Source organism: Hordeum vulgare, chromosome 7H (genome assembly GCF_904849725.1).
Source record: "Hordeum vulgare subsp. vulgare chromosome 7H, MorexV3_pseudomolecules_assembly, whole genome shotgun sequence".
Classification (NCBI taxonomy): domain Eukaryota; kingdom Viridiplantae; phylum Streptophyta; class Magnoliopsida; order Poales; family Poaceae; genus Hordeum; species Hordeum vulgare.
Genome location: NC_058524.1, coordinates 464,924,422 through 464,949,944, shown reverse-complemented (window position 1 = coordinate 464,949,944; position 25,523 = coordinate 464,924,422). Strand labels below are relative to the sequence as shown.

General features: G+C 42.8%; 1 protein-coding gene across 1 annotated transcript; it reads right to left on the bottom strand.

Annotated features, from left to right (window-relative positions):
- Positions 1-15,914: 15,914 nt before the first annotated feature.
- On the bottom strand, positions 15,915-19,307 carry LOC123408216 (cyclin-dependent kinase F-1). The gene is made up of 2 exons (XM_045101380.1): positions 18,726-19,307; positions 15,915-16,923 (listed from the first exon to the last, which is right to left on the bottom strand). The coding sequence occupies exons 1-2, from the start codon at positions 19,230-19,232 to the stop codon at positions 16,084-16,086; spliced, it is 1,347 nt and encodes a 448-aa protein (XP_044957315.1). The 5' UTR covers positions 19,233-19,307; the 3' UTR covers positions 15,915-16,083.
- Positions 19,308-25,523: the final 6,216 nt, after the last annotated feature.

Sequence of the window (25,523 nt, the reverse complement as noted above, 5' to 3'; positions counted from 1 at the left end):
ATACTTTATGTTTGTGTGAGTTAACATGATTATTTATCCTGTAATGATTGTGTTTTATGTTTTATTTAGTGTTTGTGCTAAGTAAATCCTTTGGGATGATTTGGATGATAAGTAAAATTGATACGATGCAAAAATAGAAACTATTACGTCTAGTATAGAATTTCTCTGATTTTACTGGAACGCATTTTTGATCTGAATATTTTAAAAAGTATTGGTATATTATTCCTCATGTTGTCCTAATTTCAGAATTTTTAGAGTTGCGGAAGTATGGCGTTTTTGTAGATCACTACGGACTATTCTGTTTTAGACAGATTCTATTTTTGCTTGCATAGTTTGCTTGTTTTGATGATGCTATGGATTATATCGGGGTGTGTAAGTCATGGAGGTTAGAATACAATACCTTATGCAATAATAAATATGAATCAAATTATAACAATACCTAAGTTTATGGTTCACCTACCGTACTAACAGATCTCTCGAGTTTTCTGTTGAGTTTTGTGTGCTGAAGTTTTCGAGTTTGGGTGCGATCACAATGGATGAAGGAATAAGGAGCGCCAAAGAGCCTAATATTGGGGATTCCCAAGGGACCCCAAGGTAAATTCTAGGAAGACTCGAGCATCTAAGATTGGGGATAACCCGGAAGGCATCCCCTCTTTCGTCTCAATCCATCGGTATGTCACTTGGAGCTACATTTTTATGCATCACATCGATATTGGTGTGGTAATATGGAAAGGCATGAGTGCATGGTTGTTGGTTAGTAGAAATAACGATAGTTAAAGGGTGTTAACTTGTTGTTCATCTAAATATTGGTTATGGCATGACGATGATGTGTGAGCATTCTTATTCCTTGTTGAAATCCTAGTGTTGTTTAGGTCGGAGGTGTGCGATGTTTAACTCCTACCAACCCTAGGGGCATGTGAGTAGTACTTTGCTTTGAGATAGATAATAAAGTTTGCAATAAGTATGTGAGTCATTTAATGTGAATCCATGGATGTACGCACTCTCACCTCCTCATATTTGCTAGCTTCTTCACTATCGTGCATTGCCCATTATCTCCTCGAGGATCGGTGAAAAGTTCGTCGGTGCATCCAAACCCCGCGACATGATACGTTATGTTGCACATAAGCCACCTTATATCTTCCTCAAAAAAGTCACCACACCTACCTATCATGGCATTTCCATAGCCATTCTAAGATATATTGCCATGCAACTTCCACCGTTATGTCTCATGACTTGTGTGTTCACAGTCATATTGATTTGCATGATCATATAGCAGACATAGTATTTTTTGCAAAACCACCGTTCATCATTGTTTACATGCTATGCTAGATTATTGCACATCCTGGTTCACTGCCAGAGGCATTCATATAGAGTCATCTTTTTTACTAGTTTTTCATATCGAGTTATAAGTAGATAGAACTGGGATGTTTTTCATTATTAAAGAACTATCTTAGTGAGGAAAATATGATGGAGACAATGCTTCCCCCACAAATTGGTATGAGACAATGGAGAAACTATGAAACAAAAAAAAATAAAAAACAAGATTTAAAAAAACGAGAGAAAGATAGAAGGGACAGTGCTACTATGTGTGTTTCACACTTGTGCTTCAAAGTAGCACCATGTTTTCATATAGAGAGGCTCATTTTTGTCATTTTCGTATGCTAGTGGGAATTTTTCATTATAAAACTTGGCTTCTATATTCTGATGACGGGATTCCTCGAATGCTTGAGGTCTTCATGAACAACCAATTTTGATGCACACCCTCTTAGCTTCAGTTCAACTTTCATACACTTATAGCTCTAGTGTATCCCTTGCATGGCAATCCCTACTCCACGCATTGATATTAACTAATGGGCATCTCCATAGCCCGTTGATCCGCCTAGTAGATGCAAGACTTTCTTCTACACTTTTACCCCTTTGAAACCTATCACCATATTCTATTCCACCTAGATGCTATGTTCATGGTTCATGCGCATGTACTGTGTCAGGTATAAAATGTTGAAGCGCATTAAAAAGTATGATCCAATTGCTTATCATAACACTGTGGTGCTTGAAATTTGTATTTATGTAGTGAAGACAAATACATGCCATGCTAATATGATAAAATGAATGGGGGGTCAAGATTCTTTAAGGATCATACATTTTTAAAGTTGATGATTGTGTTACTTATGTTTATGGATATTAGTATGTTCATGTTTGATGATTCATCATTTCTCAATGATCATACGTGAAAAATATTACATGTTGGGTAGCATATCACCTCAAAAATTCTGTTTTTATCATTTACCTACTCGAGGACGAGGAGGAATTAAGCTTGGGGATGCTGATATGTCACCTCAATCTATAATTTTTTATTGTTCCATACTATTATATTATCATTATAAGATACCTTTTAAGCATTTACTTGATGTTTTATATTATTTTTGGGAACTAACCTATTGACCCAGTGCCCAGTGTGAGTTCCAATTTTTTGCATGTTTTTGGCCATTCGGGAATACTGTACCAAACGAAGTCCAAATACCCCAAAACAATTTGATGATTTTTTTGGACAAAAATAATACGTGGAGGCTTCAGAGGAAAACCGAAGGGCACACAGGTGACCCCAAGCCAACATGGTGCGCCTAAGGGGTGGCCGCACCCTGATGGCTTGGGTCCGCTTCCCAACTCCTCACGCCATGATCTCTTCGCTATAAATTCACGTATTTGGGGAAAACCCTAGAGACCCTCCCAAAACACTTTTTTCGCCGCTGCAAGTCTTTGTTCTGTCGTGTGCCCATATGGATCCATGTTCCGGTGCCCTGTCGAAGGGGGGTCAATCATGGAGGGCCTCTACATCAAACTTGCTTCTCACATGGTAATGTGTGAGCAGTTCACCACATACCTATGGGTCCATAGCTAGTACCTAGATGGCTATCTTTCTCTCCATCTTCTTCATTGCCAAGATCACCGCGACCCCCGTGGTGATCTATCTTATGTTATCACTCTTTGTGGTGTGTTTGTTGGGATTGGATGAATTGTGGGTTTATGTTAATATTATTCATGAATCATATTTGAGTCTTCTATGAATTCTTATATGCATGATTTTTATAGCTTTGTAATTCTCTCTGATCTATCGGTTTGGTTTGGCCAACTAGATTGATTTGTCTTTAGTGGGAGAGGTGCATTGTAGTGGGTTCAATCTTACAGTGCTCAATCCCAATGATAGAAAGGGACATGACATGTATTGTATTGATGCCATTAAGGGTAAAATAATGGGGTTTTTTCATGTTAATTGGATTTACTTTGTCTGCGTCATGTCATGATCCTCCAAGCATTACTCTGTTTTTACTTAATACTCTAGATGTGTGTTGGATAGCGATCGATGGGTGGAGTAATAGTAGTAGATGCAGGCAGGAGTCGATCTACTTGCCTATGGATGTGATGCATGTATACATGGTCATTATCATGAATAAATATTGCATAACTATGTGCTAATCTATGAATTACCCAACAGTGATTTGTCTACTCACTCTATGATTTCTTTGAGAGAGAAGCCTCTAGCAAAATATCTGACCCTCGGGTCTCCTCACAAATATATTTACAAAAACTCTAAATTCCTTGCTGCCATTATTTACTTTCCTTTTATTTTAATTTATTTTATCAAACTATCTATCTATCAGTACCTATCGCTTGTAAGTAACAAGTTCAAGGGGATTGACAACCCTCTTGCCCGCGTTGGGTGCAAGTGTGTGCTCTTTTGTGTGTAGCCGCTGAAGGCCGAAATTTGCGTGGTCCTCCTATTGGTTCTATAACCTTGGTTCTCACTGAGGTAAATACTTACCTCTACTGTGTTGCACCATCCCCTCCTATTCGGGGAAAATCTCAATGCAGTTTACAAGTATCACAAGGTAAAGGTTTGTCCTTCGTAGGCTTTATATTTTACCAGTATCATGGTGTTAGTTGTGAGACTGGGTTGTAGGATTGCTTACCATACTATCAAAGGGGGCTCTTGAGTGACTAGCTTGATCATATCATTCATAGAGAGCTCAAGCCATTGCATTTTTGGCATCATCATCTTTCTTGGTTCTTTTTGGCCTTCCTCTATGCAAGTTGTGGAGCGTGTGGTCATCTTCATGGAGAGCTTGTGTTCATCGAAAATGGATTTCATATGCATCATCCATTGTATTTTGAATGTTGGAGCTTTTTCGGTTCTTCACTGATGGAGGTTTCATACCTCCATATCATTCGAAAATCTTCTATCAAGCTCGAGTTTGTCAAAATCGGAGTTCATTTACAAGAGTTATGGCAGTTCTAGTATTCCCTATTTTCTTGAGGTGGTTCTACTACTTGCAGGACTAGTAGTACCGGTGTGACAGGTACTTCCGGTGCTTTACTATCAGAGGGATTATTCCCTCTGGTTGTAGTGCTCTAGGTGGGTGTGGGGCCATTGTACCGCCAGGTCCCACGCGGTTGTATCGCCAGGAACTTAACCACCATATGGTTGCACTGCGTGGTAGATGTACCGGACAAGTATGGCCCTAGTATCCCTTTGGGGTGATTCCCTTACTATATAGGTGTAGTACTTGGGCGGTGGTGACCGGGTTGTTGTTGAGGGCATGTGCGTCCCAGGACAACTGGTTGTCTCGGAGCGGCTGTACCGCTCCAGACTTAGCTACCCTAGTGCATGTGTTCACGTGGTTGTACCGCTCTTTCCATTGGCTCATGTACCTCTTGGGGGTGATTAATCACTATACTAGTGGTGAGGAACGTAGCATGGGAAACAAAATTTTCCTACGCACATGCAATACCTACCCATGGTGATGATCATCTACGAGAGGGAAGAGTGAATCTACATACCCTTGTAGATCGCTAAGCGGAAGCGTATATAACGCGGTTGATGTAGTGGAAAGTTTCCGCGATTCAAATCGTCGTCGTCCCACGATCTCATCACGATCCATCCCGCGATCTCATCACGATCCGTCCCGATCTTGTACCGAACGGACAACATCTCCGCGTCCCGCACACTTACAGCTCGATGACGATCTCCGCCTTCTTGATCCAGCAAGAGAGACGGGGAAGTAGATGAGTTATCCGGCAGCGTGACGGCGCGCCGGTGATGGTGATGATCCATTCCTGCAGGGCTCCGCCCGAGCTCCGTAGAAAACCGATCTAGAGAGAACTACAAGGTATAGGTTTGAGTTGCACGTGGCAAAGCTGTGTCCCAAAAACCCTAAAACCTCTAGTATATATAGGAGGAGGGAGGGGGCAGCCTTGGCGCCACAAGGGAGGCTCCCTTGTCTCGGCCGAACTAGAGGAGGGAGGAGTCCTCCTCCAACTCCACTTGGATTAGGACTCCTTCCTTAATTCCCCGCCTCTTTTGTATTTTCCACTTTTTCCTCATGGGCTTTCCTTGGATGACTTTGTCAGCCCATTCTGCCTTATTTCGCATCCAATAAACCCATGTGTACCCCTTAGGGCGTGGTGGGCCCACCCAGTGGGCTCCCGAAACCCATTCGTCACTCCCGGTACACTATCGGCAATGCCCGAAAACCTTCCGGAATCCAAACACCAACTTCCTATATATCAATCTTTGTTTCTGGACCATTCCGGAAACCATCGTGACGTCTGTGATCTCATACGGGACTCCGAACAACCTTCGGCACCGACACATATAACTCAACTAAACTAAAACGTTATCGAACCTTAAGTGTGAAGACCCTGCGGGTTCAAGGACTATGCAGTAGAAAATAAGCCAATTTAGGGATTTTCTGAAAAACATTTTTTCTGAAGTACTTATTTAGGTTGTGGAAAAATGTCCATCTTATTGGATTTATTTTTCTGATAATTTTAATATATAATACTCCTATATTCCGAGTATATTTTATTTCCTTTTAATTGTTTTATTTCCTGTTTTTTTAAGGAAAAAATCTTTTTATTTGGAATATTTCGCAGCCGAGTAGGAAGGAATCGGCCAAATCCCCCCTGGATCGGGACCGAATCCCTTCGGATCAGCCAACGATCCCTTGCCCCCCCCCCTCTCCTCTCTCGCTGGCGTGTGGACCCCACCGCCCGATCCAAATCTCCCCCGGTCACCACCTTCCTTCCCTCCCGCTCCTTCCTTACCTCACCGGAATCCGACCGGATCCCCCTCCCCTTTCCTTCCCGCGACCACCCCAACCCCCTATAAGTACCCTGCCTCCCTCCACACTCTGTTTCCCTCGACCTTGCCCCTCCTCGCCGCCTCAACCGCCCCTGGCACATCTCGCCGGAGCTGAGGCTCCGGGAGCCCCCTGCAGCTCACTACCGCGCCTCCCCGTGCCTCTCCGACACCTCCAAAGGACGTCGGAGGTTCGCCGCGTCCCCGTGGGCCCCTCAGACGTCGCTGAAGATCACTAGAACCCTCTCCCCACGCCGCCCTCACCTCCGGCCGGCCACTTCGCCGGATTTCTTCTCCTCTGCCAGCCACGGTGAGGCAAATCCTTCTCTCCCCTTTCTTTTGTTTTTTCCACCGTAGGATCTTAGATCAATGGGTTAGATTAAATCCAATGTAACCCTTCGGTTCTTTTAAAAGAACCAGCCGGTTTTTATATTAGTCGTAGCATTTTCTCCTAGTTGCGGCCATCCGCTGGTTTAGTTATAGCACGCACACCCGACAAACCAACGAGAGCACGCCATGTAGCCCCGTGCGCTAGTTAGTTTTATTTTTTTATCTGTTTTTAATTATGTAACAGAAATAGTTCTATTTTTGTTTTCTTAATAACTTTTAATCTACAAATCCAATTAAGGTGATTAGTTTTGCATTAGATCACAAATTTTATGTAGTTTCCGAAAATATAAAATTTGACTATGTTTGAATTTAAAAAGTTTGAGTTTAAACAGATTTGATTCACATCTTATTTTGTGAATACCGGGAGTTTAAAAATATATTTTTAATTGATTATTTTTTCTACTGATCACTAGTGATCCTGTTTATCATTAGGTTCAGTTTCAGAATTTTTAAGATATTTTATCTTGGGGTTTTCAACAAAACAGATTCTGTTTTGGTTATGGAAAGACAATTTTACTCCATGTGCTATAGCTATTCTTTTATTAGATGCTTTATTTTGATTACTTGTCATTGTGGTGCTTACTGAGTAAATTTATTTGTGTCGTTAGATCACCCGGAGTGCGAAGCTTGTTATCTAGAAGCGCTTGAGTTCGACAGTCGTCGGCAAGGCAAGTCATGTTGATTATATTTCCTATGTTTTATATGCATTGTAGATCAACCTTTCTTCACCTATTGCATGCTAAGTAGGTACTCGAAAAATTGGTTCTTGATGTAGTATCCTGTGGTAGGCACCCATCACCCTTGTTACTTGGCCTGGGACGATACATTTCATTTTGCTATGCTTAAGTAGACGGGGTTTTGGTTGAGAGTCTATCACGAGTGTTGTGAGAAAATTTTAATAATCAAGACCGGATATGTCAAGACTTTTCGAGACCTCGTGATGTAATGCAACTCTGGGTGAAGGACGGTTCAGATGGGCTCCCTACGATAAACTAGCGGAGGACCCGGGATGCATGGAGAAGCGCCATGACATCTTGCGGAAAGCTTCACCCAGGCACGAAGAGATGGATGGATGCTTCAAGACCCAAGGCTTACCTGCACAGCCACAAGTCATTATCTAGCTTGGTTGGACAACGCGGCGACTCTCGGCGGGCGGTGCTACGATATGTAGAAGAACGGTAGGATTGGATGGGCACCGACAAAGGCTCAGAGGAACCTGTTGAAAGACCATGTTTTGATCATCCGGCCCTCAAACACCCTGTAGTGCAAGGACATTCAATGGAGGCGATCAAATCTTGTGGGGAACGTGTGCAAAACTCTGCAGAGTACCCAAACCTAATCAATTAGCCGTGTCCACGGTCATGGACGACTTGAGCCGAAGGAACTGAAACTATCTGAAATTCTCAACACAATTAATAATGATGTGGGTATCATTGACAACTTGGGTACGAGAATTGGTTGGTGGAACCATCTCGTTAACTGCCAACAATGTAGTAATGTTTTGCTTTGAGCCCTCTCTTGTTTTAGGAGAAAACATTGCTTTCCGCTAAAAACTTACAAGCCCCAACTGCCATATATGCATGTAGTATAGATGATGCTTTTTCACCTCTCTCTTTTGTGACTTGCCGGCATATTCAATATGCTGACGTACACGGCTGCAACGTGTCATGTTACAGAGTACTTTTTCGACCAGGAGTGGGGTCATGATCTACGCTCAGTGATATGCCCTGGAGTCAGATGGACTCTACTACTTTTGAAGCTTCCGCTAGTCTTCGTTTAGTTATCTCATGAGTTTAGCCTTCAGCCTCTTTATTGTAATCTCTATTGTAATAAAGTACTCGATATGAGATCCAATTAATAAAGTTGTGTGATTGAACTCTCCATATATATACATTGATATACTGTGTGTGTACCAGCATGATCTTGGGATGGTACAGAAACACCAGAGACTTGGTCGTTTCAGGTCAGGTCGCTACAGTTGAACCTCTATGTCAAGGATTCAAATAATCATGTATACTATTCCCTTTGTCCTTCGGTATGTTACTTGCCCAAGATTTGATCGTCGGTATCTCTATACCTAGTTCAATCTCGTTACCGGTAAGTCTCTTTACTCATTCTGTACTACAAGATCTTGTAACTAACTCCTTAGTTACATTGCTTGCAAGGCTTGTTGTGATGTTGTATTACCGAGTGGGCTCCGAGATACCTCTCTGTCACACGGAGTGACAAATCTCGGTCTTTATCCATGCCAACCCAACAGACACCTTTGGAGATACCCGTAGAGCACCTTTATGGTCATCCAGTTATGTTGCGATGTTTGATAACCCACAAGGTATTTCTCCGGTGTCCTGGAGTTGCATGATCTCATGGTCATAGGGACAGATACATTGACATGCAGAAAACAATAACAATAAACTGACACGATCATATGCTACGTTTATAGTTTGGGTCTTGTCCATCACATCATTCTCCCAATGATGTGATCCCGTTATCAAGTGACAACACTTGTCTATGGACAGAAAACCTTGACCATCTTTGATCAACGAGCTAGTCAACTAGAGGCTTACTAGGGACATTGTTTTGTCTATGTATCCACACATGTATTTGTGTTTCCAATCAATACAATTATAGCATGGATAATAAACGATTATCATGAACAAAGAAATATAATAATAACTAATTTATTATTGCCTCTAGGGCATATTTCCAACAACTAGGAGCGGTTGTTGGGTGGTGGTTGCCCCGGTAGTTCCCAGTTGGTCGATTGGTCGGTACTACCGGTGCCACCGGCGATTGTATGGTCATGTACCATGCAGCCTGGTATTCAACAAATAGTGGTTGTATTGGTCCTTGGACCGGTTTTACCGCTCCTGTATTATTCTACAACATAAGAGGCATATTCCCGGGGGCCTATAAAAGGGGGTCTTCTTCTAAGTGAGGGGAACCCCTCGAATCAAGATCTTTGTATTCTCCTTGTTCTTTATTTTATATTCCTACATAGCTTCCGTTGCTTGGTGGTATTTGGGAGTGATGGACTTGGCCACTTATTGTGTTATTTCCATTGCATCGATCTTAGTTCTCCACGGTGATACGTGGAAGAGATAACTTGATAACCTTACTACTCTTGTGTGTTTGGGAACCCTAGAGTTTGCGCCTCTCGAGTGCTTGGTGTTCCAGACAGTTGGCCACGGAGCTCAATCATTGCGGTGTAAAGCTCCTCACAAGCATCGGGGTCTCCAATTAGGTTGTGGAGATTGCCCCAAGCAATTTGTATGGTTTCGATGACCATCCCCAAGGGTTTCCAATTGTACGGGTTAAGTGACCGCCCCCAAGGGTTGCCAATTGTACGGGTTCGATGACCTCCCTCAAGGGTCCCTTAGTATAATCATGACATCTTGCATTGCACGAGGGCGTGAGGAGAATACGGTGGCCCTAGTGGAATTTTGGGGAGCATTGTGCTTCCACGCCGCTCCAAACGGAGATTAGCTTCTGCAAGGGTGTGAACTTAGGGATACATCTTCGTCTCCGCATGCCTCGGTTATTTCTTACCAGAGCCCTTTACTTATGCACTTTAATTTGTGATAGTCATATTGTTTTATGTTCTATATCTTACTATCACTTAGTTGTTTACCTTGCTTAGTATAAGTTGTTGGTGCACATAGGTTAGCCTAGTTGTTTTAGGTTTTGCGCTTGACAAATTAAACACTAGTTTATTTTGCATTTGTTAAAAGCGCCTATTCAGCCCCCCACCTCTATTTCGCATTTGCATATTTGTTCCTTCTTTTTCATATCTTGTGACATAGTTTGTGTTTGTTAGTTTTTAAGTGCATATCTTGTTTAGCATAGGTTATTCGTGCACTTAATTGAACCTATCATGTTTTAGGATTTTTGCTTGAAAATTATATGTTTAGTTTAGTTTCGCATTAAGATAAACTTAAATAAAAAAAATCCAAATGCCTATCCAACCCCCCTTCTAGGTGACATCTTGTCCTTTGAATGGTTGTTTCATCTTCTTTTGTGGAATGAGGTCATCAACATGGAAGGAAACTTAGACAAACTAATGGGATGGGTAATATAAATGTTAATTCTATTTTGTGTAAGATTTGAAAATTATCTTCACCGCCCAAGGTGTTTTTTTTCTTTGGCATATGTTACATGGCTCAGGCTAGCAATGGGGATTATCCAGGCGTGTATTGGACTCCCATCCCCGTCCCTGTGTCAGCCTTCCCATGCCCGTCCCCATCCCCATAGCCATCTATGGGGATAAAAATATTCCCATCCCCATCCCCATCAGATTTTTAACCCCATGGGGAAACCCATACCACAATCAACAACAACCTTTCATAGCATTTACGTAGAGAAAAATAGAATTTAAGAACAATAAACAATATTTTGTTGCTAGGTTAGGGATTTCTTATGAATGTTTGGCCAAAGGGGTGGGATGGGTGCAAATTTGGGTGGGTGAGGCCACGAATTACCTGGGTCTTCTAATTTTTAGAACCCGCATGTAAGGCCTTCACGTGTAAGGAGGGTAACAGACACGAGTAATGCTATCACATCCCCATCCCCGTCTTGCACGTTGGGTTAGGTATTTGACCCATAAGCTTTCCCATGGGCATTAAAGATGGCACATCCCCGTCCCTTGATAGATTAATTACCCACGGCGACGCGGGTAACGGTTAACCATTGTCAGCATGATGCATGGCACCCTTCGTTGAACCTTACACAAACCAATATACAGATGAAAGTTTTGCCTCTATGCTCCTCTTGTTCTAATGGACCCAAGGACACTAGTCATCTTCTATTCCAATGCCAAAAACCCAAGGAAGCATTGAGAATGATGGTTTGGACATAGCGATTAAAAAAGCTTGTGAAATTGATAACATTGGCGAGGCTGTTGAAAGCACATATGCTCCCTTGGTGCTTTTCATAATTCATGACAACATACATTGTCTCTTGGACTAACACTTTTACCTAGTATATTTCAGGTATCGTCCACTGAGAGGATTGGCTAAGGATTGTGTGGAGATACGCCTGGATACAAGGAAAGGAATAGGATTGGCCAAGCTTCAAGCTACAAGACTCTGCATTTTATATTTGTGAGAAATCACACTTGAGTCCATAGGAAAGCCAATACTATTAAAAGGGGTGAGGTATCTATGATGAATTGGTTGCTCAAGTGCTGAGAGATATCTACTGAAAATAATCATCCATTCTCCCACAAAATTCTCTGTCCAAAAGCCTAAACATCAAAATTGGTGCCACCAATATTTTCCATTCGGCCTTACCAATTTTTCCAAAGACAGAACCTATGCCAAACCGTAGAATCTCGGTACCACCAACATTCTATTTGATGCCACCGAAACCAGTGACTAAGTTTCTGGTATGTTGTTTTCAAGAATCGAAAATTCCGAGTCGTGGAAAAAGTCTCACCGAGATTTGAAAACTGCCCTAGGTCACCATATCGGTACCACCGAGATTCCTATATCGGTGTCACCAAGAATTCGAAAGTTTCCACATTTTTTGCAAATCGGTACCACCGAGATTCACTTCGGTTTCACCGAGTTGGGCAATAATGTTGTAACCGTTGGGTTTTTGTAGATGCCTATATATACCCATCTGTCACCTCTCATTCACAGAGGAAGCACTCAGAACACACATACACTTGCCATATCCATATTTCTGAGAGAGAGTCACCTACACATGTGTGAGATCAAGATATTCCAATCCATCCATTTGAAACTTAATTTTAGCCTCGTCAAGTTGCTTTCCACCCAATCAATCTCTCCTACCCATGCCAAATATGTGAGAAAGTTATTTAGTGTTGAGGAGACTATCTTTTGAAGCACAAGAGCAAGGAGTTCATCGTACTACCGCATCTATTACCTTTTGGAGGGTGGTGCCTCTTAGATTGGTTAGGTGTCGCTCGGGAGCCTCGTAGTTCGTGTTATGGAGTTGAACTAGGAAGTTTGTACAGGCAAGGAGATCACCTACTTCGTGAAGATCTACCCGAGCGAGGCTAGTCCTTCGTGGACGTAAGCCATGGTGGAATAGACAAGGCCGCTTCTTCGTGGACCCTTCATGGGTGGAGCCCTCCATGGACTCTCGCAGCCATTACCCTTCATGGGTTAAAGTCTCCACCAACATGGACGTACTATAGCACCACTTATCGGAACCATGCCAAAAATCATCGTGTCCTTCTTTGTGTTTCATCTTCCTAAACTCTACTCCTTACTTTACATGTGCATGTCTTTACTTTCTGCTGCTATACTCGTAGACTTACATGTGTTGGGTGTGTATGACTTACTGCTAAAATACGCTAACAAGTAAGATTGGGAAAATGCTAGGTTTTATTTTTACAAGTGGTCTATTCACCCCCCCCCCTCTAGACACCCCTTCTAATGATCCCACAGGTGTCCTTGAGTTTCAATTTCATATGCCTGATCATGAGCTATCTATTTTATGATTTCCATCACCTCTTGGTACTTGTGGTGCGAAAGATTTAAACTGATCCGTAAAGAGATTTCCCAAACATAAATTAGATTGGGATTTGCACCTTGGCGACAAATTATGCTATGGCTCCTTCCCCTAAGGCCAGCATGAAGAGAGGGGGTTGGACCCGGCCACCTTTGGGTTTTGTTAAACTTAATGTTGATTTTTTAACAAGACTTACTTAGAGGTTTGGTCGGTGCAGTTCTTAGAGATGTTAGTGGAAAATTCATTGTTGGTGAAAACTAAAAGAATTGACTAGTGTGTTGATGATTTAGCGTTAAGGTACAACCTTTTAGTGGCACAAAGGACGGGATGTAATCACTTTGTTACTAATTATTATTATTTGGAAGTCACTCAGACTATGAAGAATTAGAGGACGTTCGGCAGGAATAGTGACTTCAGTTCTTAAACGATTATTTTCACTTGCTTGATTTTTCCGTCACTAGATTTTAGCAATGTAATGGGGTAGCTAATAATATTGCTCATGATCTTGCTAGTTTAGCTAGATTTTCTACGAGTTATGATTGGTTAGAGGAGCCCATCAGCGTAATTGTACCTCTTTTAATAGATGATGAAATTGGTTTGAGGAGCATTTCGATTTAATAAAGTGGTTTTGTTTTGAAAAATAGGCTTGCGAGTTTGCTACTTCTGCGCTTGTGATGTACTGTATGTGCCACCCAGCGATGCATTTTATCACGCTGCAAGCCGGATACCTACAAGTTTTGCTTCAAACTACTCTGTGTGTCCTAAATATTTATTTGAAGTTCTCACTTTATCTTAAGTCAAACTTCTTCATTTCTTTATGGTAAATGTTTGTGGCCGGACTGCTGGCCTAAGATTGGGTCGGACGCTTGCGAGCCTCACGATCGCTCTTGGTCGTTCGTCGCTGGAGCGCTCCTGAACCGAATCGTTTTTCATGTCGCCTTCTTCTTCTTCCTCACAACGTGGGGCAACTGCTCCTTTTCTCCATCTCCGCCACCACATGCAGCGTGCGGGCATGCGAGCCCTTGCTGGTAGGGCGAGCCACTACGAGGTGGGGAAGACAACGGTGGGAAGAGCAGCAAAGAGGCCATGCGCGACGCTGGTGATCGTCGATGGCGCGCGGCAAGCCATGGCGTGTGACAATGAAGGTGATGCTGAACCATTCTTTTTGAAAGCTTTCGTTGTTTGATTCGAAAGCTTCCATCGCCGATGCAACAACCACCATGGATGTGGCCATACAAATCTTCACCCTTTTTATTGAATGCTACAACCACGACGCGAGATGCTACATCCGCTGACGAGGGATGCTACAACCGATAAACTTATTTGCTGGAACCAAACGGAGACGATGATTTGTGCTACCACCGTCGCGTAATTTGCTACAACCAGCGAGGTTTTTTGCTACAACGATGTGCGGCGGTGCTGCAACCGGCGGCGACGGTCGTCGATGATTTTCGATCGTAAGTTGGAAAAGCTTCAACCGCCATAGAAAAGGCTTCAATTGGCGGTGGAAAAAGCTTCAACAAATTTTGCTGGAACCGGCCGGCAGTGGTGCTGGAATAGCCTCGAGCAGAGCGGCATGCCGAGGTGCTACAACGGCACGAGGTGAGGTGCTAACGACCCAGCGATTTTGGTGGTGCTACAACCGACACCAAAATATGCTACAACTGGTGATCCAAAGTGCTACAAACTTGGAGGATTTTTGCTACGACGAGGCGGTTACCGCGATGATCGCGCACTAAATGTTGCAACCGTTTCGCTGGAATGCTTGAACGAGCTTCTGAATTTGCTACGACCTACGCCGAGGCGTGCCGGAACCAATTTGCCATGACCACCGTCATGGCATGCTGGAACCAGCTTCTAAAATTGCTGCAACCGCCGCCACAAATGCTGAAACCAACTTCTCAATTTGCTACAACCAGTGAATCTTGTTTTTCGTTGTTGTGTTTTTTTTTGCTGAATATGGTGGTGGAAGCCTCCGCTGACGGCGAGCGGAGGCGGCGACGGTGGTGCTGCTGCCACGAAGCCACATGCAGGAACCACTACAAATTTTTGCTACAACCGTCTTCGTTATTGCTACCATCTCGTCTTTGATTTTTTTTGCTTCGATCCATCACTTCACTGGAAGCACTCAAATTTTTTGTTTTCAATGTCTTTTGATTTTTGCTACAAAGGTTGAGTTGTTTTGCTACAACGGTGACATGTAAAATTAGATTACCTAGGGAAGAAGACGATCACGGTTGCCTGCAGCATGTACCCTGCGGCGAGCTCGGCGACGAGGATGGAGGGGGTTGGTGCACCAGATGCTGCAACCGCGGGGCGGGGAGCTTCAACCACTGATGAAGGAGGCTTCGTGTCAACCATGGCCAAGCTTGGCGGGGATCCGACCATGACAGAGCTGGGAACGAGGGAGATGGTTGGGAGGGGCAGAGGCGCATGGGGGACCCGCTCAGCTGGGGCAACGCTCGCAGGGAGAACGGGTGTGCATCAGAGAAGAATGGGGATGAGATCAGACGGTTCCCAGCGCCCTAACCACCGCTCATGTCAAATAGTAAGTCAAACTTCTTTATTTATCTTTCTGCATGTAAAACTTCTTTATTTATTTTTTTCACATGTAAAAATTCTTTAAATTTGATCAAGTCTATAGAAAAAAAATATCAACATGCACAGCATCGAATTTGTTCCATAGAACTTGATTACACATAAAAAATAGTTCCACAAAATTCATCACAAAAAATATTTCTATATTATGTAGTATATCTTACAGTATACTGGGACTGAGGGACTACGAACCCATCTTTGTCAGGGGGCGAATGAAGGCTTGCATTCAGAAGTGGCGACTTGCAAATGTTTCGCGTTCTGGGAATGGACGAACTACACCAACACATGTACATACAATGAGAACTACAATAGCTGGTTGGAGTACAACTTTATTTCACACCAATAGAATGCTTGTTGCTGTGCATAATCTCAGTTTATGAGATACAACTTACCGGAACTCCCCACACAACATGTTCCAAACAGAGAATACAACAATGTTCCATACATAAGATTTCATTTCCGTGGGCATCTTTCTTTATCACTTAAAAGCGTATGCTGAAACCCTTGTCGGTTTTGGTGACATCCATGCTACCAAATTCGTCAATGTCCGAATCTGAATTGTCATCCCTGTAATTACCCCATTCTTCCACAGAGCTGTCGTCGTCCTCGCCCTTTGATGCCGGGACTTGTAGTGCCTCGGTAGGTACGGGTAAGGGTTCTTCAGTGAAGTACGGATCATTCAGCAAGTCAGAAGCACTGGCCCGCTCTACTGGGTCGTAGCAAAGTAGCCGTTTTACTATGCTAACCTCAGAAGCAGATCTGTTCGGCAGTGATGCTTCAAGGCCCATAGGCTTCTCAACCTTGCTGAAGAAGATCTTGTTGTAATCGGGTAAATTTGAACAGCCAGGAAAGGACTCTTCTGTGATATTGCCCAGGACGCCGATGATTCTACCGATCTGGTCAATATCAGATTGGCCTGGGAACATGGGCTCTAAACTGAGAAGCTCAGCCAAGATGCATCCTAGTGACCACAGGTCAATCTCTTGACCGTAGCTGGTTGAACCATATAGGAGCTCAGGAGCTCTAAACCACCTTGTTCCAACGCAAGAAGTGAAGCCACCAGACTCTTCATCCCCGATGTCTTCTTCTGCATCATACGAATAGGAGGCTCTGAATGGATCATCATCGATGTCAGCTGTGCTGCAAGTGGCAAGACAGGAGGTGTTTCCATCCTGAAGGCTCATTCTGTCGACATCGCCATAAGTGGACCTGGCCCGGAGTTGGTCAATCTCATGTAGGTAGTCAGCTGCAGTGAGTGTCTCTGGCTCCTGAGCAGCAGGAATTTCTGGTACATCGGATGGCTGTTCTTGAAGAATCCTGGCCTGCCAAAGAACAAAGAGCAAACTAACTTGTGAAAAGCAAAGCAAGTTAAGCAACTGATACAGACAATTGAAAGCAGTACAGAGTATATAGCATAAAGGTATACCACAAGCACAAGACAAAGTTGATCAACTATTTGATAGACCACATGTATGCTTCATGTGTTCCTTCACAAGAAATGACTGTCCTTGGCAAGAGGATTGCTAATGCTATGATAAAATAATTTATTTCTCGTAAAGCTTGTAGTTAAAATTATAAATATATATATCAGTATAAAATTTCAGAACATTATATTATGTGAAGAGCTTAACTTAACTAGCACAGAAAGACTAAACCCTATGCACATGGAAATGGTAAAAGAAGAACCTTTTAAAACGATCTTTGCATATAGCACGGCTGCATTTCATATAGAGTTGTTGAGTACTTCAAGGAAAATTCCTTAACCGTGTTCTGAGATGCTGAAACTGAGGATGGTAACCTATAAAGAACATATTGCATCCCAACACTAGAAACCACAGCAACAGCCATCATAGTACCATATCCATGAACAGGATCCAGCCTCAAACAAGGTTTTAGCACACATATTGAAATAAAGAATTTTTTAGAACATGCTACACCTAATGGTTGGAGCCACACCCTAGAAGGAAGCAAGGTAGTGTCAACTAAAGCATAATCAACAGTCATGATATATAGCTTCGTCGCAAGTCTCACAAACTGAAAGGGTCTGTACTGTCTACACATATGCCTCAGCATAACATCAACATATAAAGCTGCAGCATAAGAATGTAGAAGAAAAGATGACTTCAGGTTATGCCAAAAATTTACAGCGGAACATAATACTGGTGTGCTGCAGCACACTGCCAATCATTTTCCTCGCTGACATGATAAATGTCACCAGCTTTTGAGCTAATTCGAGCATTTGAAGAATCTCTAAATACCGGTAAGAAAATTTATTGCACAAACACAAATGACATTCCTAATTAAACTAGACTTCTTTGAACAACAAAACTGTAGGGTATTTGAAAAATAAAAAAGCATGCATGTAAGACCGAGGAAGATCAATGAAAGAAAGTGTAGGCATAAGATGCCCAACCCAAGCTCTATATCTATGGTTTCAGTTCCTAGTTTCCTACACACAGCAAAGTATATCTGATAGAGTAAAAATGTAATTCTGGCAAATTCACCAACTACATCTCCCTTACTACCTTAAAAGTTGACAGCTCAGCATACATTAACCCATTATATAGATTTCTAAATATTTAACCTTACTGCTGACCAACAATTGTTTATAATTTGTCAACTTCTCCCTTATAAGCCTGTTTTAATTCCAAGATATTTAACCTCCATGTTTGAGCAACAGCTGCAAAGTCCAAAAAAGGCATATACTTTTGGGTGTCCATTTAGCACCAACAGATTTCTGAAACTTCCAGAACAATAGCTCCATGCTCTACATGTACATATCCTTCTATATATATTAAAAAAATCCTTCTGCATGTCTACAGATTGCAAATAAAATGGTTCCTCACCAGTTATATCCCCAGAGAGTTAGAGACCATTAGAACTGCCATGTTGCAGCAGGAGCCCCCATTCCAGTATAACCACCGAGCACAATAAGAAATCTACGTTTACACAAGATCCACTATTGCTGTGCCGATTGAAGAAACACTATCAGCCGACGTCCATGGCTAATCATCCAACTACCAGTTTTGACATGCTACTACAGATAGAGAACCGATTCTATACGCATGAATCCATAAAATAAAGTCATTCGTCGAACTAAGAAAAGCGTTTTCAGGATTTCAACCTGACCAAAATCGGCGACCTTGAGGACCCCGTGCTCAGAGATGAGCAGGTTTCCGGGCTTGAGGTCGCGGTGCACGAGTCCGGCGCGGTGGCAGGCGGCGACGCCTTCTATGACCTGCAGCATCCATCGCTTGAGCTGGCCGGCAGGGAGGCCGCCCGCGCGCCTCCCTTCGCGCACGACGGCGGCGAGGTCGAGCGGGAGCCACTCGAGGACGAGGACGTCATCGTCGTGGTCGCCGCCGGGGAAGTGGTCGAGGAGCGCGACTACATGAGGGGAGGACTCAGAGGCGACGGCCAGGAGGGCATCGGCCTCGCGCTGGGCGCTGACAGCGTCGTGGACCTCCTTAAGGGCGACCGGTGCGCCGTCTGAGCGACGACGGCCGCGGTAGACGTCGGCGTAGGCGCCGGAGCCAGCGCGTCCAAGGACGTCGTAGCGGGAGGTCACGTCCGGGCGGCCGTGGATGCTCCAGCTCCCGCCGCCGCCGCCGCCGCCGCCGCCGATCGCCATCGGGATAGGGGTACGGCGAGGGGAAGAGTTTTTCTTTTTTACTTTTGACAGGAAAACTTGAGAGGAGTGTGCAGGCTGACTGCCAGTTCAGTGACTGGGCTTTGGTATTACCGGGCCACATGGTGGGAATTGAGAAAAAAAAACCATCTAAGGCCGACCAATGAACCACTCATGTAAAAACCACGTCGGGTTGTTCGTGCCGTAAAAGCCATTCAATACGGCTATGTATCGGTTTACACGACGGTTCAGACGTATTTTCTCTTGTAATTTGGAGACAAACCCGGGGTGGGGGGGGGGGGCTTTGCGGGAGTTCAAACAAGCGAAATGTTGGACTCCAACACCCCGGCCCACCCAATCCGCCTCGAGGTCCCATTTCCTTCCACTCCATCCCTTCTCCCCCTTACTTTGCGTACGCATCCTTCACCTTTGCAGCCGCTGCTATACGCCTTCGACCATCACAAAGTCATTGTCGAACGTCGCCAAGCAGCACCGGCGCGCCCACGCGCCTCTATGATGCGTTGCCCATCGTGGAGCCGCTTGTACACAAGTACACTCCACACCCCTATGGACGCCCTCCATGGCGGACACCACGCCCGATAGGTGTTCGATGAAATGCCATTGATCTTATTTTCAGACGTCATGTCGTTTTTTAGAGTACGGATGATGGTGAGCTACTCGACCATGGAGGATGAGTTGTTGTGTGATGTGTGGTTGGTCGTATCCGCGGATTTTGTAGTCACGAGCAGAAGGAAGACTTTCTAGCAGCAAGTGCATGAATCGTTTCGTCGACAAAAGGACATTGCACCCTACGACATATACATCATTCAAGCACGCAATGTGAGGCGTTATTGTATCGCTGGTATACTATCCACACGAGCGTCACCAAGTTTTGTAACGTGGTTCGTTAGCTGGAGGCAAGCTAGCAATTGCATGTGGCAGAGGACGGGGTGTAAGTTTTGCTTCCTCTTGCTTCACCTGTTGATTTATTCGTTCACTCATTGTTGGTCTACACATTATGTAGCCCGCACGCACTGCCATGATATACTAGAGAACAAAGGGACGACCATTTATGGGCACACACTATTGGATGAAGCTGCAAGGTGAGTATGTGTGGGAGGGCATGATCCGTTGATGAAAAACTTGTTGGACATCCGATTAATCTAGTCAAATTTGAAACATTGTTTTACTAGACTTGATTTGCATGCTATGTATGGATGATTTGTGCTATTTTGTATGCAAACTTTGATGAATATTGACCGGTTTGCATGAATTTTGTCCGGTTAGTTCAGATGGTGTTTGCAATGTATGTGGCTATGATTCAAGGCGGCCTCCCGCATCCATGTTCTTGAACTGGTCCCCGTGTCTGAGGACAGACGCGGGAGAAAAATTGTGAGTTCCCATTCGAGATGCCCTAAGGTCACTAATGTGACTGAACTCACTCTGGTTATCTTACTTTAAAATACCCTAAATATAGTCACCAAAGTTTCTCAAGGAGTTCACATGTGCTCACTCGCACAATTCAGTATATATTTTGTTTAGCTAGCATACAATTGACCAGTTTACGGAGGTGCGGGCCTCTTAGCAACATCTATGTAAGTCAAAAGGTTCTCGAATCTAAGTGAGTTGCTTCAGTTTGTACTAGAGAAAATAAGGACATGTATAAATGAGGTCCTGGATAAACCATTTGAACCAACTGAGGTGCGGACAATGTTATTTCAAATGGCACCATCCCCCAATGTTGACGGGTTTACAACATGTTTTAATCAGCTCCGCTAGGATTTTTGTACAAGTTGATATTCCTTCGGCGGTATTGGGTTTCTTGAATGGTGGGAAGTTATCAGCTCGACTAGGACATATCCATCACACTCATCCTAAAGGTATGAGAACCTTGCTCTATAGCTTAATAACGACCTATTGCCCTTTGTTCGATTTTCTACAAGATTGCAACCAAAGCAGTCACGAACCGTATGCATGAGCTTATGGATGAGGTCATTGGTGAGGAAGAAAGTTATTTTGTTCCCGTGCGTTTGATATCGATCAATGCACGTGTGGCATACGAAAGTGTTCCTACAATGTCAAGACGGAAGAAAGGGAAGAACAATTTGTATGCAATGAAGTTAAATATGATGAAAGCCTATGACCTATCCCAATGGCATTACTTAGAAGCTATAATGATGAGACTCTCTTTACCATCAATTCTGTGAGACTAGTTTTGAAGTGTGTTTCTAATAACCCACAAGTATAGGGGATCACGACAATCTTCGAGGGTAATATTTCACCCAAATTTATTGATTCGACACAAGGGAGCCAAAGGATATTTATGAGTTTTAACAGTTGAGTTGACAATTCAACCACACCTAAAAATATATATTTTTGCAGCACAATATTTAGTAGCACAATAGTTTGATTGTTTTGGTAGTAGCGGTAATAGTAACAGTAGTAATGGAAGCAATTTGTAGTGATTGTAATAGTAGTAGCCACAATAGTAACTTAGCAAAGACAAGTTAAACGAAGTGTGCGCATTGGACGAGTGATGGATAATTGTATGGATGACATATATCATGTAACAGTCATAACCTAGAGCGGCACAGAACTAGCCCAATTCATCAATTCAATGTAGGCATGTATTATGTATATAGTTATACGTGCTTATGATAAGAACTTGTATAACATCTTTTGTCCAACCCTCCCGTGGCAGCATGGTCCTAATGGAAATCTAATGGCAATTAAGGTCTCCTTTTAACAAAGAACCGGAATAAATCATTAGCACATGGTGAATACATGAACTCCTCATACTATGATCGTCACTGGAGGTGGTCCCAATTTCTGTCACTTTCACTACAGGAATCAGCTTCTTTGCCGTCTGCCATAACAGACGGCAAAGAGGACTCCACCGACGGCATTATCAATCCGCAGACGGCAAAGAGAACACCTGTCGACAAAGATTCTACGTCAGCTTACGATGACATTGACGCTTCTTTGCCGTCAGCCTACACTAAGCGGACGGCAAAGCTCTTTGCCGTCAGTGTCAGACACTCAGCAGTCGGCAAAGAATTTGAGACAGCAGCCAACGGGCAACGCCTCCGTTAGGGCTAATGGAGGCTTTGTCGTCTGCTTCCCTCCGCATCTTTGTCGTCTGCTTCCCTCCCCATCTTTGTCGTTTGCTTCTATGTGCCAGCACATAGTTGGGCCAGCGCATGTCGGCTTCTTTGCCGTCTGCCTCCCTACCGCTTTGCCGTCTGCCTCCCGAGGCAGCGGACGACAAAGAGCCCATATGGCCAGCTACTGCTGCCCAGGTTGTACAGCTGGGTGCCACGTGGCACCTTTGCCGTCAGCTGCCTGATGGCAAAGGCCTTTGCCATCGGCTGGCAGACAACAAAGAGCCAATATTGTCACATTTTTGTTTATTTTTTCTATTTCACAGCACACATATATATATATATATATAATTCATAGCACACATATATGATATATAGGTCACAACACATATATGATATACATATAAAGTTCATCAATACCATTTGTTCATCAATGTACATCCCATATATTGAAAGAACCAACACATACAAAGTTTCATCCATATATACATACATATAGTTCCACATATATTGTTCATCCATATATACACATACATATACATATACATATAGTTCCACATTGTTTGTCAACTCAAATAAAAACTAGAACTAAAGCACTTCAATGCCAGCTTCCATGCATGTGGTACATCCAATCTGCAAAATGGGAATAAGAAACTCAGAAGAAGAAGAAGAAGAAGAACAACAACAACAACATATATGACAAATAAGCTAAATTGAAGAAGAAAGAGAAGAAGCAAGAAGAGAAGAAGGAGAAGAAAAACAAGAGTAAGGAGGAGGAGGAGGAGGAGGAGGAGGAGAAGGAGAAGGAGGAGGAGAAGAGGAGAAGAAGAAGGAGAAGAAGGAGGATAAGAAGGAGGAGAGAAGAAGAAGGAGAAGAAGGAGGACTCCTTCTCCTTCTCCTCCTCCTTCTCCTTCTTCTCTTCTTCTTCTCCTCCTCCTTCTATTCTTTTTCTATTCTTCTTTTTCTTCTTCCTTTTCATTTCTCCTCTTCTCTTCTTCTTGGAGCTAAATTAGCTAACTATGTCTTTTTGGAGCTAAATGGGCTAATTGTGTCATTTAGGAGAAAACTTAGCTAATTATGTCATTTAGGAGAGAACTTAGCTAATTATGTCATTTAGGAGAGAACTTAGCTAATTATGTCACTTAGGAGAGAACTTAGAGAAGGAGGATAAGGAGGAAAGAAGAAGGAGAAGAAGAAGGAGAAGAAGGAGGGAGAAGAAGAAGGAGGAGAGAAGAAAGAGGAGAGAAGAAGGAAGAAGAAGAAGAAGAGAAGAAGAGAAGAAGAAGAGAAGAAGAAGGAGAAGGAGGAGGAGGAGAAGGAGCCCTCTTTCTTCTCCTCTTCTCCTCTTCTTCTACTTCTCCTCCTCCTCCTCCTCCTCTTCTCCTCTTCTTCCACCTCCTCTTATTCTTCTTCTTCCTCTTATTTCTATTTCTATTTTTCTTTATCCTGTTCTTCTACTTATTCTTCTTTTCTTCTTTTTTCTCTTCTTCTCCTTCTTATTTTTTTCTTCTTCTCTTCTTATCTTAGGCCTTATTATGTCATTTAGGAGAGAACTTAGCTAAGTATAGGTCAATTTTTATTAAATAGGCCATTTTGGAGCTAACTAAGTTAATTATGTTATTTCGGATGATAATTAGCTAAGTTGTGAGCTAACCAAGGTTCTTATTATGTTTTTACCCTAACTAAGCTAATTATGTCATTTTGGAGGATAATTAGCTAAGTATGTCTTTGTTGGGGAAAACAAGCTAAATTGAAGAAGAAAGAGAAGAAGCAAGAAGAGAAGAAGGAGAAGAAAAAGAAGAAGGAGAAGGAGGAGGAGAAGAAGGAGAAGAAGGAGGAGAGAAGAATAAGGAGAAGAAGGAGAAGAAGGAGGGAGAAGAAGAAGGAGGAGAGAAGAAGGAGAAGAAGGAGGGCTCCTTCTCCTCCTCCTCCTCCTTCTCCTTCTTCTTCTCTTCTTCTTCTCTTATTCTTCTCTTCTTCTTCTTCTTCTTCCCTCTTTTCATTTTCCTCTTTCTTCTCCTCTTCTCCTCTTCGTCTTCTTCTTCTTCTCCTCCTCCTCCTCCTCCTCTTCTCCTCTTCTTCCTCCTCCTCCTCTTCTTCTTCTTCTTCCTCTTATTTTTATTTCTATTTTTCTTTATCCTCTTCTTATACTTATTCTTCTTTTTTTTATTTTTTTTATTCTTCTCCTTCTTATTTTTTTCTTCTTCTCTTCTTCTCTTAGGCCTTATTATGTCATTTAGGAGAGAACTTAGCTAAGTATAGGTCAATTTTTATTAAATAGGCCATTTTGGAGCTAACTAAGCTAATTATGTCATTTTGGAGGATAATTAGCTAAGTTGTGAGCTAACCAAGGTTCTTATGATGTTTTTACCCTAACTAAGCTAATTATGTCATTTTGGAGGATAATTAGCTAAGTATGTCTTTGTTGGGGAAATAAGCTAAATTGAAGAAGAAAGAGAAGAAGCAAGAAGAGAAGAAGGAGAAGAAAAAGAAGAAGGAGAAGGAGGAGGAGAAGAAGAAGGAGAAGAAGGAGGAGAGAAGAAGGAGAAGAAGGAGGCAGAATAAGGAGGAGAGAAGAAGGAGAAGAAGGATCAGAAGGAGGGCTCCTTCTCCTCCTCCTCCTTCTCCTTCTTCTTCTCTTCTTCTTCTTCCTTCTTTTCATTTTTCCTCTTTCTTCTCCTCTTCTCCTCCTCTTCTTCTTCTCCTCCTCCTCCTCCTCCTCCTCCTCTTCTCCTATTCTTCCTCTTCTTCTTCTTCTTCTTCTTCTTCTTATTTCTATTTCTATTTTTCTTTATCCTCTTCTTCTACTTATTCTTCTTTTCTTCTTTTTTTATCTTCTTCTCCTTCTTATTTTTCTTCTTCTTCTATTCTTATCTTAGGCCTTATTATCTCATTTAGGAGAGAACTTAGCTATAGGTCATTTTTATTAAATATTCCATTTTAGAGCTAACTAAGCTAATTATGTCATTTAGGTGGAAGCCTAGCTAACTATAGGTCCTTTCGGAGCTAACTTGGGTAAAATAGGCCATTTTATACCTAAGTTTGGGGGAATAGGTCATCTTGGATCTACGTAAGCCTTATTATGTCATTTAGGAGAGAACTTAGCTAAGTATAGGTCATTTGTTTTATTAAATAGGTCATTTTGGAGCTAACTAAGCTAATTATGTCATTTAGGTGGAAGCCAAGGTAACT

Bases quoted from the DNA above. Each gene is read 5' to 3' on its own strand.
- LOC123408216 (XM_045101380.1), bottom strand. From the start codon at position 19,232: ATGGCGATCGGCGGCGGCGGCGGCGGCGGCGGCGGGAGCTGGAGCATC. The intron at 16,924-18,725 runs GTTGAAATCCTG...GTTCTTTGGCAG, and splicing joins AGGTCGCCGATTTTGGTCAG to GCCAGGATTCTTCAAGAACA.